The 18807-nt window shown below is 40.1% G+C and overlaps 3 protein-coding genes across 3 annotated transcripts; 2 read left to right on the top strand and 1 right to left on the bottom strand.

The window, feature by feature from the left end:
- Positions 1–236: 236 nt before the first annotated feature.
- plex9.2 (PML-like exon 9.2) lies at positions 237–2210 on the top strand. Its single transcript, XM_058407742.1, has 2 exons — positions 237–564; positions 1418–2210. Exons 1-2 carry the CDS (start codon positions 495–497, stop codon positions 2068–2070), a joined length of 723 nt encoding a protein of 240 aa, XP_058263725.1. The 5' UTR covers positions 237–494; the 3' UTR covers positions 2071–2210.
- Positions 2211–2581: 371 nt separating this feature from the next.
- mpi (mannose phosphate isomerase) lies at positions 2582–9472 on the bottom strand. The gene is made up of 8 exons (XM_058407443.1): positions 9188–9472; positions 8714–8841; positions 6739–6939; positions 6509–6650; positions 6172–6351; positions 5874–6047; positions 4997–5205; positions 2582–4143 (listed from the first exon to the last, which is right to left on the bottom strand). The coding sequence occupies exons 1-8, from the start codon at positions 9201–9203 to the stop codon at positions 3940–3942; spliced, it is 1254 nt and encodes a 417-aa protein (XP_058263426.1). The 5' UTR covers positions 9204–9472; the 3' UTR covers positions 2582–3939.
- Positions 9473–9588: 116 nt separating this feature from the next.
- Positions 9589–18470, top strand: scamp2 (secretory carrier membrane protein 2). Its single transcript, XM_058407444.1, has 9 exons — positions 9589–9751; positions 12355–12432; positions 13239–13325; positions 13475–13589; positions 13682–13810; positions 15505–15664; positions 15864–15965; positions 17934–18051; positions 18144–18470. Exons 1-9 carry the CDS (start codon positions 9692–9694, stop codon positions 18288–18290), a joined length of 996 nt encoding a protein of 331 aa, XP_058263427.1. The 5' UTR covers positions 9589–9691; the 3' UTR covers positions 18291–18470.
- Positions 18471–18807: the final 337 nt, after the last annotated feature.

Here is an 18807-nt window from a genome sequence, read left to right as displayed (position 1 = left end):
CTTAAACTCATAACTGACAATAAACCTCATATTTCTTTTCTTCACACAGTACACAGAGCATTCTTTAAGTATCTCAACTTCATTTTTATTTTTTAAAAAAAGTACAGAATAATTATGTAAACAGTCCTCCAGTCTACTAGTTGGCGACAACACGTACTAACAGCTCAACCCGGGAGGAGGAGCTGTACCCCAGATTCTTCTTCTTCACTCCCATAGTGCACTACAATGCGGAGGAAACAATGGCGTCTATAGTCTATTTAGTGCACTTTATGTACATCAAGGAAGTCATTTGGGATACAACCTAAACTTTAGGTAACGCGAGCGCAGACTTTAAACTGGACAGAGCAAAGAAGATGTCTAAAATGGAAAATAATTCATAATTTATCAGTTAAATAATGGTTTAATCCGCTGTAAGGAATTACACTCTCTGGTTTATGAGTAAATAAGGTATATCAGAAAGGCTACGGGATTATTTTTTGTAAATAAAGTGGGACATGGCCGTCAGTTTTGGTGACACTCATTCACCTAACCTGGTGTTCTTTGATTTGGAGACTACTGGCCTTGGTGTGTATTTGGTAACCTGTTTAAACATTTTCTTCATTATTAAAACAGCAGATTATAAATGTCCAGCATAATTTGATAGTCCCTGCTCTAATACACCTGAACTTCCCTGCTGTATAGTCTGACCAGTTACCAAAACACAGACTTACCTGGTCAAACTGGTAGACTTTAATTCAGTTCAGTTTTATTTATATAGCGCTTTTAGTTATGACTTTGTCACAGATCAGCTTTACAGATATCCAGATACTGAGAAAGATTTAGATTTGTTCCTAATGAGGAATCCAGTGGTGATGGTGGCAAGGAAAGTCTCCCTGGAAGAAAGCTTCAATAATCAGACTCTCCCATGATATCTGTTCAGTGTGGCACCAGATAGTCACAATATAAAACCTTACTCTTCTACAACTGTGTACTAAAGAGTCAAGCATTTAGTACATTTCAGTAAAGTCTGTATCTTCCAGATGAAGTTATCCACTGTATCCTGAAAGAGATATGTGCATAGTTTTCTTTTTTTTTTTTTTTGCAAGTGCAATCATTATATCAAAGGCTGTATAAGTGAGAACATTTATAATCGTCTTTAGAGAATCTGTCAAATAAGCAATCCGACAACGTTGCATTAGTTGCAGTGATCAAGATACTGTTTCCTTTCTACCAGTCTAAGATGGTCTACCAGTTTGTCCAGCCCTGTTTGTGTTTGGCAGCTGGTATCTGGTCAGACTAAGTTGCTTCTTCTATTTCAGTAGGGTTAAGAATGCAGGCATACTTTACACAAGCTTTTAGAGAGTGGTAGAGAGTGTCCAGATTCATACACCCCATCAGGTTTCACTGGAACTTGTCTCTCTGATCTTTTCTTGTCCAGGCCCCTCGTGTGACATTGTTCAGCTAGCGGCAGTGAGCGGTCATCACACATTAAACCTCTTCATGGTTCCTCGATGCCGGATGGAGCCTGGGGCATCTAGAATTACCGGCTTCAGAGTTCGCCGCCATCGACTCTTTCTTCACCACAGGCCAGTGCTCACCAACTCGCTGAAGGAAGCCCTGGTGTCCTTTATAACCTTCCTTCGTATGTTCGGACGCCCGCTGCTGGTAGGTCACAACATTCGCAGGTTTGATTGCCTTGTCCTGGCCAGAGTTTTGGATGAGTTTGGCCTAAAAGCAGCCTTCCAGGCTGGAATCCTGGGCTTCCTGGACAGTCTCCCCTTAACCCGGCAGATGCTCAAGGACAGTGGTGTCCACAGCTTTAAACAGGAGAACTTGGTAAAGACTTTGCTTGGGGTTTCCTATGCAGCTCATGATGCCTTGGGTGATGTCCAGGCCCTACAGAAGCTTTACTGGGCTCTCAGACCCACAGCCAGTCAGATTCAGCAGCACACTTTCAGCCTGGACTCACTGTGTAGTAAACGCTCGAAAGACACAATAACTCGTGTGATCATTAAATCAGAGAAAAATGGTGAAATCCCACTACTACAGTCCTCAAATTCAGAGGATCTTTTGGTGAAATGGCTCAACTGATCCTTCAGAACAATAAAATACATAACTTTTAACATTCAAATGTATTATTAGCAAACATCAGAATTTGGAGTGGACAAAATGTCAGGCTTAGCACTTTGTTTTTAACGATACTCATGAAATCCCTTTATTTGAATAAATATTTATTAAACTACAAACTGTTTGCATTATACTTTATATTCTTTTTCATTATGATTTCAAATTCCAGTAGTTTTATCCTGAGCTCAGGTTACTGCTTTCACTGGTTAATCTGGATTTGCTGGTTTCCTCCCACTTCCCAAGAGCATGCTAGCAAACTACTCCTAAGACCCTGAGTGAGTGAGTAGGAATGTGTGTGCATGGTGCCTTGCAACGAACTGGGGCTTAACCAGAGAGTATACCTGGCTTGCCTCAGCATCCCTGGATAGGCTCCAGATCCACCACATCCCAGACCAGGATAAAAAGTGTATATGTATAAATTATTGAACCTGCGTTATACAAGGTAACTAAAATAAAAAGACACAATAAGCAGAGGAAATCATACAGAATTGTAGTTTATTAGGGTTTACATAGAGTTTAAACAACCTCATGCCACAGAAGATTCAAAAATGCTAATCCATGCCTTTATTCCAAACCTTCACTGGAGGTAGCAAACACTGAAAACGGATTGAGGTGCAGATTGAGGATCTGGGACACAACCTGCTTGGGCGACCTCACGTAAAAGTGCACAGAGTTTACAGTAAACAAATATTAAGATAATTTTTCATAAAAGAATCTTTTATGAACAATGATCCTAATGTTAGTCCAGTGAGAGCAATCTCTGGGAAAGCACAAAGACTTGCAGAGGGACGGATAGAGAGAGGGACGGTAGAGAGAGGGACGGATAGTACCGGTAACAGCTTTCACATTCATACAAACTAAAGTCATATAAAAACACTTTATCAGCAACTTGATCACTGCTTTCTTCTTTCACAGTAAATATCTGACAAAGCATCCTATTAGAAAGGGTAAACCTACTCAGCAGATTCATAAAAGAGTGTAAAAGCAGTTTAGCTTTTAAAAAAAAAAAAAAAATCTAAATTTCTCAGTAGTGATTATTATTTTTTATACTTAAAAAGTCCCTGAATTGTGTTTCACTTTTGAATGTGAGAGTGACACGACTGCAGACTGAGCATGTGCTTTTAGGTTTTCTAGATTAAAACATTTCCCAGTGAAGAATTTCTTTCCCTTACATTAAGCATAACCTTAATGCAAGCTGTTAATGATTTTTAGTCTGAATGTTAATTTTGTAGTCAACTAGTTATTAAAATTAAAATTAAAACATGCATCTGCGCATTCAAAACATGAATCTAATTGTAGTGCAGGATGTGACATCAGCGGTATGATGAGTGGGCTAGTTTTTTAAAAGCACATGCTTATTAATAAATACTTATAATAGTAATAATTAGTTAGGTGAATTATTACTATTACAAAGTAATAATTTGTTAAACTACTGAACTTTTCTTCAGGCAAACACAAAAGCAATCTTGATTTGTCATGCTCAGCCTTTATGTCCTTAATATGTTTATAATGAAAACTGGCACTTTATCATTTCATCATCCTGTTATTAAAATATCAATGCCTCAATTCAGACACTACATGGTTTAAAGGAAGGGACCACTAGCAAAAGACACCTCATGTATATGTTTGTGTGTGTGTGTGTGTTTATCACTATACTGGTTCTTATCAGTTGGTATATTGCTGAAGTGTGTGTTATATTTTCAGTGGTTCTTTTCCCTTTGGAGTTGCTGCTGAACAAGGAACATTAAAACAAATGTAGAAGGTTAAAATTGGACATACTGAACTTATCAGTAAAAGCAGACACATCCTGTTTGCTCAGAATCACTTTTGTGCCTAAAGAAGACAGCAGGCCCGGAACATGGTCATCCCAGAAGATGATGTCACCTGCAGTGTGATGCTCTCATTGGCTGAGATGAACAGCACGGAACCCCTGTGCACCATGATGTCTGAGAGAGCGCTGGCCTCGCCCTGAATCACTAATAAGATGGATGCACAGTCCAATGGGCTCATTATGTACTGCTTCACAGAGGGAGGGACCTGGAGGTAGAACACAGCAAAATATTCAGCCGTGCTCAAGGTCAAAGGCAGGAATCACCAAAAAAAAAGTGTTAACACAGAACAGATTTATGCAGTCATTTTTAAACACGCTGGATACTTCTTAGGTAGCCTGAACTGCCCTGTCTAATGTAGTGCAAATAGAAGCAAAAGAAAGTGTTTTGTCCCTGATTGAAATCCACATTTAGCCATGGCCGATTCCCTACCTTTCAGTGAGCTTTCCCCTATCACACAACAGATATCAACTAGACAAAATGCTTCCCCTGAGCTGACCATATCTTTTTTAAACTGCTGCTCATGCAGTGTCAGGGGGTGGTATAACACTCAGTATCCCCGATCTGCCCACTTCTGACTGGCTAGTGTCACTGTGATTGATAGAGAAGAGAGTGTATGGAGGTAGCTCAGTGGTTAAGACATTGGAGTACTGACTGGAAGGTCATCAGATATATAAATAGATTTATAAATATTGTACATATAAATGAGATAAATGTAAGTTGCTCTGGATAAGATAATCCCAAATACCATAATTTAATCAATTTAGCACAGCCAATCCATCTAATTTCGTGTTTTTATGAGTTGGGAGGAAAACGATGAATCTGGAGGACATGCAACAGGAACCTGAGCTCCCAAAAACCAGGGACTGTAAAGCTGTAAGGTGAAACCACTACCCACTGCATCACTGTGCTACCCAAAAGCAAGTGCAATATAAACACTTAAATCTGCTTGCTTCACTTCCTCAGACATAAACACCCCATAGCCATACAGAACTACTAAAAAATACACAAATGGAGTAAACCATCTCAAGCCTATAGCTTGTGCACACAGTGTAACTTACCTGTATCCTCATGACAGTGAAGTCTGGTACAGGTGGGTCGTACAGATGAACACAGGGGTCTGAAGGGTCCTGCACTGAGGGAAAGATTTTGGCTCTGGCTGGAGCAGGACTGTAGTTTAACATTTCACACAACGTGTTCACATCAATGTATTTCGGGGTCAGTCCAGCACGCACTGTGTTATCTGAACAGGCCATGCACTCGACACAATCTGGAAGATGGAAGACTTATGGTCAGTATTTTGTCACTTGCCAAAATGTTTTGATTACAGAAACAACACTGATGTACAAATAGACAAAACCAGGCATATCATAATCCTCATGTTCTTCCAGCATTTTGACAATAATTGTTTCAGTGGACAATGGCTTGGAGAAGATGCATGTTCCCAAAGCCGTTCTCTGTGAGCCTCTGAAATGTTTGCTAGGGCTCCCATGATGCCTTGTGGCATATGCTCTAACTGGAACAATAACTTGGTGCATATAAATGATCTTATAGAGGTTATTAAACCTCTTCACGGTTCCTCGATGCAGGATGAGGCTTACTGAATTGCTGGCTTCAGATACAAGTCAGTTTTACTGGTTCTTTGTCAGGGTCAATTGAAACTCCTACCTCTGACACAATGTGACCAAAACATTTGATTTCAGCTCGGCAGTTCTGACATTTAGCAGTTAAGCGCTATAAGTCTGTCGAGGAGTTTCAAGAGGTGTTCCTTATACTTTGCATACAGAATGGCATATACTGTAAATATCCTACACATACAGTAACTAAGCTTTTCCTGGCAGAAATATAAGTTGCAACCTTATTCCAATTTTGTGTCATATTCAGTTCCCCTTCCTCCTGAAATTGTTTCAAATAAATAGCTAAAAAGGAGAGAGTAACCTCCAGAAAGGTAGGCATGAGGTTCATTGGCTCCCAGAAACATGGCCTCTCCTGGATGCAGCACAATATGGTTCAGGAAATAGATGGAGAAACAGCCGATATCACCCGGGTACTGGGAGTGGAGTCGAAGCAGCAGCTCTCCGTTATTGCCTGATGTGTCTTTGCCTGCAGCCTCTACAACAAAAAAAAGAGACATGAAAAATAATTCATGTCTTCATTTCTATAACAAATACAGCCGGTGTTGTCTCACAGGGCATACAGTACAGCTAGAAGTGACATTTCAAGGTAAATTTCTCACCTTCTTCAGAGACTCTTTTCACCAGCATGTTCAGCTGATCTACAAAAACTTTCTTCTCACAGTTCATCATCCTGCTGAAGCACTTCTTCAGTGCGAGAGAAGCACGTGCAGGGTTATCCCTGCTGCTCTGCAGCTCATCTGCTGCCTCATTACCTACCAGAGCATGAAATTCTGGGACATCTAGAAAAACAAAAACAAACAAACAAACAAAAAAACCCGACAGATTCAGCAAAAATGCCATGCAGTGATGAGAACACTCCAGTACACACACTGGGCTAACAATTCAGCATTCTAGCATTGTACTGTGATGCAATATGATGTTTAAAGTCACACTCACTTTTGATAAAGGAAATGATTTCCTCCACCGGACGAAAACCACAGAGACCTTCAAACTCAGTCAGTGCAATCGCCATCTCGGGCTTATGGTTGCTGTCAGGGTAGTGCTCAGGGAATTGGGCGTGTAGCTTAGCTGCTAGCTCCTGAGATGTATTTATTAAGTGATTAGAAGCTGGATATATGTTTCAAGTATAATGCATTATATTATATTTATTATTTTACTTTACTCACTCTGTTGGGATGAGCTTGGATGGATAGTGCAGTGTTGACTGACAGCACTTTAAAAAGAAAGGGGAGCTGTCCCTGGAATGTGTCTTTGACCTTTGACCCCAAGCATGCTGGATAATCAGCGATCCACTGCCCCAGTGTTCTCTGCGATATTCTGTTGTCTTTGATAAGAGCATCTCCCTTAGGGTGGGCACCCATCCAAAGCTAATAAACACATATTGTATATTACAACATACTCTAGAGACAAAGTGCAGATCAATAAACAACTGTAGACTTTTTATTAAGTACTGTTAAAACCCAGAGCCAGCCAAGACGCAAATAAACAGCCTGAGTGTCCGATTATTAAAAAAAAAAAAAAAGATTATGTACGTCAAAAGAGTTGCCGTTTCACCGACACTACACCTTCACACAGACCCTGCTTGACCTTTGCTATTTAGAGAGTCACTACTGACCTTTAAGTGTGTCCCACAGGAGGGGTTCCATTATTTTAAACAAACCTAGCATTTATTTTAGGATCCAGGCCAAGACCAGAATAGAAATACCACAAAGACCAAGCCTAACTATGGATTTGTTCAGCTAAAAACATGCATCCATTTAATTCATATTAACAGTACAGAACTTTTAACAATACACATTGTCACTAAGCAGCTTTACAGAAATCTGGATGTAGATTTAGATCTCAGATGAGCAAACCAGAGGCGACCGTAACAAGGAAAACCTCAATGAAACCTTAATTCAAAAGATCCAGTCCACTTTTTGGTGACACTGGATATTGGGAATAAAACTAATTTCTCTTCTACAACAATATACTATAAAGCCAAAAGGTAGTAAGTGTGCTGAAAAGATGTTTTGTATGAATCTTTTATGAATAAATCTCTTGGGATGAGCAGAAGGCAGTCTTTATGATTCTAGCAGCAGGTCAGAAGTCTACAATATACAGGTGAGATTATCCACTGAAGCAAGGCATGCCCTGCAGCTTTTAATTATAGATATTGCTTAACAAATCCTTTCTAAAAAGACTCTTTGATTAAGCTCTGATTAAAATCTTGCCGATGGATTCATTCTAACTATTCCCTTTGAGATTAATCACAGACAATATTTTTTTTCCATTTAAATGAAATGAATCATAAAGGTTTTTTTCTGCCATCAACCTAATATATGTATGCTTTTATTAATGAAACATCACATCAACTGTGTGTAAACCATTCAAGCAGGATTAAAGTTAAAGGGCCTATAAGTGTAATATATAGTATGTCCAAAAGTATGTGGACACCTGACCATCACACTGTGTTTTTGCCTCAGCTAGGAAATGCGAAGAAAAGAATTCCACTGTTCTGTAATGTATGTTTGGCGAAAATAAAGGCTTCTTATTCTTCTTCTGCACCAGTATGTGGTTCTTCCCCATGCTGTTGGAGTTACACAGTAGTCTAGAATGTCTCTGTATGCTGTAGCATTAGAAATTTACCTTCACTGGAACTAAAAGCTCAAACATGTTCCAGCATGACAACTGTAAATAATGCAAGCACCATGAATACATAATTTTGACAAGAGTGAAGTGGAAGAATTTGAGTGTCCTGACCTCAACCCCAATGCAGATAAATAAACATTATCATTTATTAGGCACTGTTAAAACCCAGGATACAAATAAACGGCCTGAGTCTCCAATTATTAAATCATTCTTTGTGACTCTGAACACCGACTGCACTACAGACCTCCTCACAAAACATCTCTATAATGCACTTGTAGCTGAATGATCACAAATCCCCACAGTCACACTCCTATATCTAGTGGAAAGCCTTTCCAGAAGAGTGGAGCTTATTATAATAGCAAAGAGGAAATAAATCTGGAATGGGATCATGTGCAACAAGCACCTATACTTGTGGCCATATATTGTATACCAGATGAATCAAAAGTAATCTGGCCTGATGAGCAGGAAAGCCTGGATCAGTGATCAGCTTTAAGGAGCGCACGTGCTCACCTCGGCGTACGGTCGGTCATCCTGTATGACAGTTTGAGGATCTCCACCTAGGACCAGCTTAGCCACCTCACTGTCCAGCCCCACCTTCCCCCAGGCATAGTTCTGGACCAGGCATGACAGCGGAAACACTGCAGACACAAAAAAAGAATCATATTTGATGTTTTCCTGTGTACCACACACTATCCACTATCCTGTGGTATTCCAAGGGTGAAGAAAAAGCGTTTAATAGACTCTGGTAATCCAGCAGCATGGCTTTCTCAGGTCATACTGCGCCTCCTGCCAAATCCTCAGTGACAGCTGCACTGCGCTATGGAAACCAACTGCACAATAAACACACAGTCACTACCACACACACACACACACACACAGCGCCATGCTCGTCCTGACCGCTCTCACCTGATATAACCGACGTAAAAAAAAAAAAATCATAAATAAAGCTGAATGAAATGAGATGAAATCGTAAAGGAAACCCACCTCTCACTTCCTCCATGTCTGCAACGGTGGCGCGCGAGCTGGTGTGACGTCACAGGGCTGCTGTCAAACAGGAAATCGATCGTGCTTACACAAATAAACGAAAGATATCAAGATATAACATTCTTACCAAAAGCCTTTACAAATAATTTAACCCTAACCCGCTGAAATATATTTTTTTGATCGAATAAAATGTCGGCTTCATCATCACGTTCATGAAAAGAACAATTTTAATTACATTAAAGACATAACTTTTTGAAAGAAAAAAACATTCTGTATTATACTTGATGGCAAAAAGCTCGTATAGATATCCAAATCTCAATACAGTGATATAAATACAGATTTGTAAATTTTTTTTAGCGTTCATTCTGGTGACGCGTTCTTCAGCCAGATGCGCATGCGCAGCGTGTAACAACTGCGGAAGTGAGAAGAGCCGTGAGAGCGTCCGTAAGTGCTAGAGGACTGCTCTGTTTATTATATTTCACTTTCGGCTAAACCTCCGTCAAGATGTCAGGTTTCGACAACAGTAACGCGTTCGACAACACAGCAGACGTCAATCCTTTTCAGGTAGGACCGTAAGATCTGTTGGGATAAAACTTTGTACATTTCCTTGCACATCAAGTTTCAGTAAGACTTCACAGAAAACCAATGATGTGGGTTAGGTTCAGGTCCGGTTGGGAAACGTCATCTGAGTGACATCACCGTGAGCCAATCAGCAACTCGACTTTACTCTGAAGGCGGGCTGAAATGTAAGGAAGTGGAAGTGCTTCCCGCAATTCTTTGTCATCTTACAAAGATTACAATGCCGTTGAAAACGAAATCTTATTGATTATTATAGTTTTTACACACTAGGTTGTGTACCTTATTATCTTTTGTGTCATTAAGATTTTAGTGAAGCTTAGACGGACTGTTTGTTTAATGCTGTAGGCCTTCAAGCCTGTTGCGCCCACACTGCGATAAACACAATACAGCTGCATAACAAACACAAAGCCGGAATTTCTATAATATACATATCTTCATCATCATCATCATCATCATCATCATCAATTATCATCAATTATCATCAATTGTGATAGAAAAATATCGGCGAGAATCAAGGGGAAGGTGTATAAGACAGTGGCGAGACCGGCCATGCAGTTTGGTTTAGAGGCAGTGTCACTGAGGAAGAGACAGGAGTCAGAGCTGAAAACGTTGAGGTTACGAGTACATCAGAGAGACAGCTCATGTTGGAAGTTTGGGGGACAAGGTTAGGGAGGACAGATTAAGATGGTTTGGACATTTTCAGAGGACGGAGAGTGAGTATATTGGTAGGAGAATGTTGGACATGGAGCTGCCAGGCAGGAGGCAAAGAGGAAGGCCAAAGAGGAGGTATATGGATGTAATAAATGAGGATATGAAGTTAGTGGGTGCAAGTGTTGAGGATGCAAGAGATAGGGATAGGTGGAGAGAGATGGTTTGCTGTGACGACCCCTGAAGGGAAAAGCTGAAAGAAGATCAATTATCATCCATCATCATCATTATTATTATCTTTAGCCTACACTGCCTTATTTTACCAATCAAATTGTATGTATGAATAAACCCAGCATACTGAGATGAAATTTGTTCATTATCTGTGGCAAGCTGTCTTCCATCTCTCACCTAACACTACACTCTATCAAACACATCCCTCCAAGAAAACAAACCATTGGAAGAATCCACTTCCTTAAAAGAAGCTGTAACTGTGTAGTTTAGTAGATTATTTACGTGTGGGACAGAGGTTGTCTAGGAAAACTGTTGGCTTGGTTTGCACAAATAAAAAAACCTCCTGATTAGCACAAAGAAAAAGATTTACGTCATTATGTAAGAAACAAGAAGCAGGGGCAGATTGTACAATGATAATAACATTGAGGACGTAGATACACTGGGCAAACACACTTTACTTTGTTACTCTGTATTTGTCTGTAGCTGTGTTTTACATTCCATGAATTTACAGAATTTACATTCCATGAAACTCTTTTTGTTTCTCTACACAGTGTGGCATGCATGTGTATGAGCTTGCTTCACAGAAATACGGGAAATTAGTGTACGCCCAACTGTAAGGGCATAAAATCTACAAGTCAGAATAATTGGTTAGCAAAATTATTTCCACTTGAGGTTTCCGTTTTCTGTTCTTTCACATAAAATTAAAGCTAAACTGTTAATTTGTCCTCTTTTTGTACCCCTTGGGCATGAGGTGCAATGTTTACTATTTTTTATAGTTGTCATTCATCTTCACTACTGTCCAAGTTTATGCCAAGTTAAACTAACATCCTGGAAGAGGAGAATGGAGCAGGTGGCTTTCTCTCACTCTAACTGAAACACCGCTTTGGGAAGTGAACGTGCCTCTTGTCGTCTTTGTGATGTGACTGCTCTTAATGTTTGCTTTCAGGGCGTGAGTGATTTGAAAATAGAGTGAATGGGTTCAGTGGACCAGCCAGTTATTTAATTTGGTAGTTCAGTGAAATAAAACCTTCAGTGACTGTAAGGAACTAATGGTTAGTTTAGTCTATAGACCAGAACCTGAGCTTGTTTTGAAATACGGATTAGGTATAGGAACTTTCACTTGAAAAAAATCTTTGGCACTTTCATGTGGTTGCGCAACACTGAAAATGAATACCACGTAAACTTCATGCGAGTTCTACCAGGTGTGATCCGAGACGACGGCATCATATGGAAGTGTTGAAGATGGCATGAGGTTAATGTGTAGCTCTGAATTCCTCTAACTCTGGAATTCAAAGACTTGAATGCCTTATAAACATTTGCCTGATTATGCTGTGGTATGAAAATTATATTGTAGCAATTAATTGCACTACTGCTTTGTAAATCTAAAGTGTTGTGGTGTTGTGTAATGAACTTCTGTTACCTTTTAGCTTGGACTTAGACCTAAAGAGTGACCTGTTGCATGCTACATAGCTCCCATCGTTTGCAAACAACATCTGGATTAATGAACATTTAGGAGTCATGTGCACCTCATTGAGTCAATATTAAATGTTTAGATGCTAGATGATAAGCAATTTATGCATACTTGTCCTGCACAGTGTGTGTATTTTGTGTTGTTGGTTCATATTGAATAAACCCGGTTTGTGAGCTCTACATATCTGAGAGCTGAATCACAGCATCCTAATAAACTGAAATGTGCTGATCTCTTTCAGGATCCTTCTGTCACACAAGTGACCCATTCTGGAGTGGATCATATGCAGCAATTCCAACCTTACCCTGACAATAACTCTGTAAGTATTAAGTGAATAAATAATATATGAAACGATGTCCAACAGGAGGAGAAACCTGTGTGGAGTTGAGATGTGCATCAGGACCGGGATCCAGTGTGATCCAAAAAAAGTTGTGTGCAAGTGATTAGTGTTCACACCGAGCACGTTTACTGCTGTCTGAATCCCAGCGTGAATGTTCCTGGGGTCTCTACAGCTGGTCTGGTTTCAGACTCATTCCATTCTATCTAATTGGTGTTTCTGCATTCATTCCATCACAAACGTGTGGAGAACGCAACATAGCTCAACATATTTTGTACTTTTTTTATTATTTAGTGCTATTTTGAGCAGTAAGTCACCTCTTCTTTGCCGTAATTGGCTAAAACACATGCTCAAGTTAATTTACTTCCATAACAAAGTGCAGACCCGAGTACAGGTTGCAATCACTTTGATGTCTCTGGTTCTGTACCATGGTACGTTTTCCAGTCCACATGACAGCTTCCATGTTACCAGTTTTTTATGCAAACTGTGCTGCTGTTTTGGATTAAGCTGTCTGTGTGAAAGCTCCTTAAAATGCTTTATCCTGGCCATGGTGAATGATTTGTTAATATTTGTTGAAACAGAACCAGATAAGTAGAATATCACAGGCAGATAAAACACACTGATGAACTAGGAGAGTAGGTGACAATGTCCCACACACCTCTATCTGTTCATACACTTTGCAGAAAATAGAAGGGTTACAACCTTTTTATTTTTACCTTGTAATCCAGTCATTTGTGTTAAGTCTATCAGCTGATTGCTTTTGTGTGTGTTTTGTTAATTGTGTGTAGGGAGAACTGACGGGCACCACTATCCCAGCCTCTACTGTCCCGTCCCAGCCTGCTGTGCTGCAGCCCTCGGTGGAGCCGAGCCCTCAGGTCAGCATCACGCATGGTGCAGTGCGGCAAGAGCGTGTGAAAAAGCAGCATAATGAAATAGCTGTTTGTGGATTCTTCCACAACCTGATACACTTTAGCTGAATGTTTGTGAAAGCACTGCAGCTGAATCCCATGTGCCTCTCCCACAGGCAGCCGCAGCCGCAGGGCAGGCCAATCTGCTGAGACAGCAGGAGGAGCTGGAGAGGAAAGCAGCCGAGCTCGAGCGCAGAGAACAGGAGCTGCAGAGCAGAGAGAGGATTACAGGTAGAACTCGCAGCCTCCGTAACGGACATGGTTGTTGCATACATACCACTTCCTGTTGTATCAAACATCTATATTCCACTTCCTCTGCACAGGCAAAGAGAACAACTGGCCTCCATTACCTAGATTCTTTCCAATAAAGCCATGCTTCTACCAGGACTTCTCAGAGGAAATTCCAGAGCAACACAGGCGGCTGTGTAAAATGATGTATTACCTGTGGATGCGTATGTATTTACAGCTTCTCTTATATCAGTACATTTAAATACTGTATCTTTACCGGTAATTCGGTTGGCTGTCAGTTAATAGAATAGATGGGCAGAATAGAATAGATAGATAGATAATAGAATAGATAACCCTAACCCTAGATACGTCCAGTAAATGTCTGTGTAGCTACAGAAATGTGCTTTAGACATTTAAAGAAATGTAAACAAAATGTACAGGAATGTACATATTTAAGGGAAAAAAAGTTTACATGATTTTTTTAGCCTTGCCTGTAGAATTGAAGTGTAATTAAATAATAAGTATTGTTGGTTTCTAAAATATTAGTGAGTTATGCTTCACGCCTCCAAGGTTGGGGGTTCAATTTTCCCCTTGCACCCTATGTGCCTGGAGGTTGCATGTTCTCTCTGTCCTTTGGGGTTTCCTCCCCACAGATGATGTAGTAATGCTGACTGGCATTTCTAAATTGTCTGAAGAGTGTGACTGGGTGTGTGAGGGGTTTGATATTGTGTGTTGTGATGGGTTCGTGCCCCATCCTGGGGTGTCCCCTGCCTTCACGCAGGTTCCCCAGTGACCCTGTGTAGGATAAGCTGTACAGAAGATGGACAGAATGAAGATTGTCTCGAAGTATACATTTAGAGTATACATGTTTTGGTGAATAATACTAATCTCATCATGTTCACTATATGTAGCAGCTTTTATAAACTCAAGATTACTTTAGAACTGACATGGGTTTGAGAAGTTTATAATGGAATTGAGGGGAGAAAAAGAGGGAAGATTTGGGAGAGGGAAGTTTTTTTCCCCTCAACTTTACAAGAGGGGGTAGAGAGACAGTCTCAGAAGATTGAGGTGTAGGCACTTAGGGGCAGCCGGAGGTCTGGTGACATGAAGACATGATACAGGAGCATAGGGATGGAGGAGCTGAACATGTCGGGAGCAGAGCCATCTTCACATACATGTTTATATGATTTTAATAAGCAAAATAAGCAGGGTCACAAACATGGACCAACGTTCAGGTGTGAGATGTGGGCATATCATGCATGTAGAACAAAAGTATTTTTAGGTAATGTACTGGAACCTAAGAAATGGGTCAGAAATAATGCCCAGGTTTCCCATTACAGATAAAGGGATTAATAATGACCACATTCATGTGAACAGAATTGCAGTTGGACATTATTGATTTAGAGTGAGTAATTAAAAAAATAAAGCTTTAAAAAACTGACATTTATATAATGTTCTATCTGGAATGCAGGAAATAGGAGCAGGTAGCAGTTATTTGCTTGTGGTTGAAGGAGGCAAGAGCAAAGCATGTAGGTCCTGTAGATATGGGAAATGTGGATGATGGGATTCTCAATATTGAATGCCAGGTGCTGTGAGTTAGAAATATTTCAAAAGGTGTTATTTAGCAAGGTTTGTAACTGTGGTACAACAACATTTTTCAACACTACAGTCTGGAACGGAAGATTATGTTTAGGTTGACAGTTCTCTGGTAAGGCAGGGTTAAAATTCCTAAGAATGGGTGTAACAGCTACTGTGATAAAAGCAGTGGGGATATAACCTGAATCAAGCGAGTTACTAGTCACACCCAAACTATTACAACTATTATTTACTTCTCTTCTGTTCTTATTTCATATCCAAGTATTTATGTATTTTGTCCCTCCTTTCCTTCTTCATCTCATGCTCTGTGTCTTTCTCTCAGTGTATTGTGTGACATTGTTTCTGAACGTTCTGGCGTGTTTGGCTTACTTCACCGCTGAAGCTGCTAACGGAGTGGATTTTGGCCTCTCCATTCTGTGGTTCATCCTCTTCACCCCCTGCTCCTTCCTCTGCTGGTTCCGGCCCATCTACAAGGCTTTCAAGTGAGGATCTCCTCAGTTTTAAGCTTCCATATTGACCTGGGAACTGTATTTGAAATATTAATGTTTTCAGTTTATTGAGAGAAACAGAGAAGTGTCTGGAGATCCAAACTTAAAATAGAAAAAAATCTTTGAGTGTACAGTGTCATGTGCTGTGGAGGATTTTCTGGAATTGATTTTCTGGAATTGTTTTCTTTTTTAGGTCCGACAGCTCCTTCAGTTTCTTTACCTTCTTCTTTATCTTCTTTGCCCAAATTGCTGTGATTATCATTCAGTGTGTCGGTATTCCTCATTGGGGCAACAGGTGAGTGTGCAAACTCCAATAATTTTAGTCAGCTTCTTTCTTTTTCAAATGGTATTTATTTATTCTAGTGAGAATACGTGCACTGGAGAGATGTGAAGAAGTGTATGTCCTGAACCAACATGGCAATTGTTAATTATTTACACAATTTTACAGCATAACTATATTTGGTAATTTAAGCAGCCCATCTTGAAAGAACAATAAAAGAAAGAAATGCTTTCCCCGGTATGAAGATGATCCATTTAATTGTGTCAGAGATGACTTTGCTCACCTATATTACTTTATTGGTCAGAAGGTGTGGATGAGTTTTGTATAGCAGCACAGCTCAAGGTTCTGCTCCAAGGCAAATCGCAGGGGTTTATTAACTTGTATAATACATCTACATTGGAAGGGCTTATGAAATGACTTGATGATGATTCACATTAACAGATTGTGTAATCAAGTTTACTGGAAGGAGAAGTTTATTTAGAATTTATGCAAAAAGTTTTTTTTCATGGTCAGCTGTGACTTTCTGACATGGGAGGAACCTTCAGGACAGACAAGGTGCGTTCATCTGTCATCATAACTCCATGACTGAGAATTAAGAGGCTAATAAGGAAACAACAACTGTTTATAGCTGCTATAATAATAGAGATAACAGGAACTAACATGGTTCATGGATGGTCAGAGGATATACGTAACTATAAATTGATGATGATGATTAGCCATTCTTTATTTTGCACAGAAAAAAAAATCACAGGCAAACGATTAAGTATAAATGTATAAGAGGAATAAATTGCACTACATGGCTAAAAGTTTGTGGACACCTGACTATCACAGCCATGTTTTGCTTGTTGAAAAGCTTTCTCCATATTTATACTCCTTTTGCCTTAAGCTCCACTCTTCTGGGAAGGTTTTCCACTAGATGTTGGAGCGTGGCTGTGGGGATTTGTGTTCATTCAGCTACAAGAACATTAGTGAGATCAGACACTGATGTTGGGTGAAGAGGTCTAAGGTACAGTCGGTGTTCCAGTTCATCACAACAGTGTTCAGTGGGGTTGAGTCAGAATCAGGGCTCTGTGCAGGACACTCGAGTTCATCCACTCCATCCTTAACCTCCACACCATGTCTTCATGGAGCTCGCTTCATGCACAGGAGCATCTTCATGCCGGAACAAGTTTGGGTCTCTTAGTTCTACTGAAGTGAAGTCGAAAGATATTCTAGACAGCTGTGTGCCTCAGACTTTGTGGGAACAGTATGGGCAGGAACCACAAATGGTTGAGATGGTCAGGTGTTCATATACTTTTGGCAGTATAGTGTACTGTAGAGAACGTGCTGTTATTGGGAAATAACACCTGGAATGTGTGTAAGAAGTCATTAGCTTGTGAAAATTGCAGTCTTTTTGAAATTTTGTTCTAGGCCAGTGTAGAAGTAAACGAGAAGATACTGGTTTCAGTGTAAGCTTATAAATTTTAAGCTGTTTATGCTGTGACATGAATTGCTTGTTATTTCTGTAAAGTGAGGATCACTAGTTGTAAAATTCAGCAGTTTATTTAATTAAAGTTCTTTTTTAAAGTACATTTAACAGCATTGTGGTTGCACATAGATTTTTTTTTTTTTTTTTTTTTTTTTAAAGGCAACATTAATAAAAAAGCATGTGCTTAACTTCCTTAGAGAAGCATAATGATTATTTTTAACCCAAAGAGCTTTCTTTCTGACCTCTCACTTGTGGAACAGGTGTCTTTGTGTCAATCTCTAAGGCTTCTGCTCTGTCTTTGCTGGACGCTCCATCTCCTTGCTTTAACACCTCTTGGGCCTTTCTGCACTTTCTTCCTCTGTGTCAGAAGTAGGTCTCTCCCTGCATATGTGCTCTCTATCGCCTCGTTTTTTTTTTCTCTCTGCTTCATTTATCTTCATCTTGTCAGTCATCGTTTTGAGCCGGTTGGTTATTAAAGGATTTCTGTTGTTACACTCCTGCTGTTTCGTTTATAGCGGTTGGATTTCGTCCTTCACCATGGTCAACAACCACCTGGCTGTGAGCGCAGTGATGTTCGTGGTTGCGGCTTTCTTCACCGTGTGCGCCGTGCTATCGGTCATCCTTCTTAAAATGGTACGTCTTGCATCTGTAGTTTAGTATTACGTGTTCTGTCGAATTTAAGAAATCTAGTGTTACTTCTGAGTCATCGCTGTGGCTGTTTTCAGGTTCACTCTCATTACCGCCACACCGGTGCCAGCTTCCAGAAAGCGCAGCAGGAGTTTTCTCAGGGTGTCCTCACCAACCGCACGTTCCAGACGGCGGCAGCCAACGCAGCCACCTCAGCAGCCCAGAGTTCCTTCCAGAGGAACTAAATTCAGCAGAGAACAGCGCGATATTTCCCTCAGCCACCTCAGAGCCACAGTGCCGTAGCGTACGCCAGCGCAGGCTGTGTAGCTCCCCATAATGCTTTGGCCTTTGGACTGCAGAGACAACACTTTTTGGGAGTTCACATAGAGATGTATGTGAAGCTGAGGGGATGAAGTTACAGCACTCAGTAACGTGTCTGTATATTTGTATGTATGCTTTCAGTTTGAATGTGTATTGTGATATACATATATATATTTTTGCTGTAAACTAAATTAAGAGTTAGCCGCGACTGTTAAAGTACAAGAGAATCATTAGCGTGTCCAGATCACAGAATGAAAATGAACAAAACAGACTTTTCTCCTTAGTGATGTCAGCGTAACTTTTTTTTTTTTTTTTTTTTTTCCGCTTTGCATTTGGCTAAAAAAAATTGTTGTTCTTTGGAGCTTTTTTTTTTAAGTAACACTTCCAAACAGAATTTATTGCCTTGCAATTTCAGCCTTATTGTATTCATTCATTCATTTA

Source organism: Hemibagrus wyckioides, linkage group LG14 (genome assembly GCF_019097595.1).
Source record: "Hemibagrus wyckioides isolate EC202008001 linkage group LG14, SWU_Hwy_1.0, whole genome shotgun sequence".
Classification (NCBI taxonomy): Eukaryota; Metazoa; Chordata; class Actinopteri; order Siluriformes; family Bagridae; genus Hemibagrus; species Hemibagrus wyckioides.
This window is presented reverse-complemented; position numbering and strand designations above follow the sequence as displayed.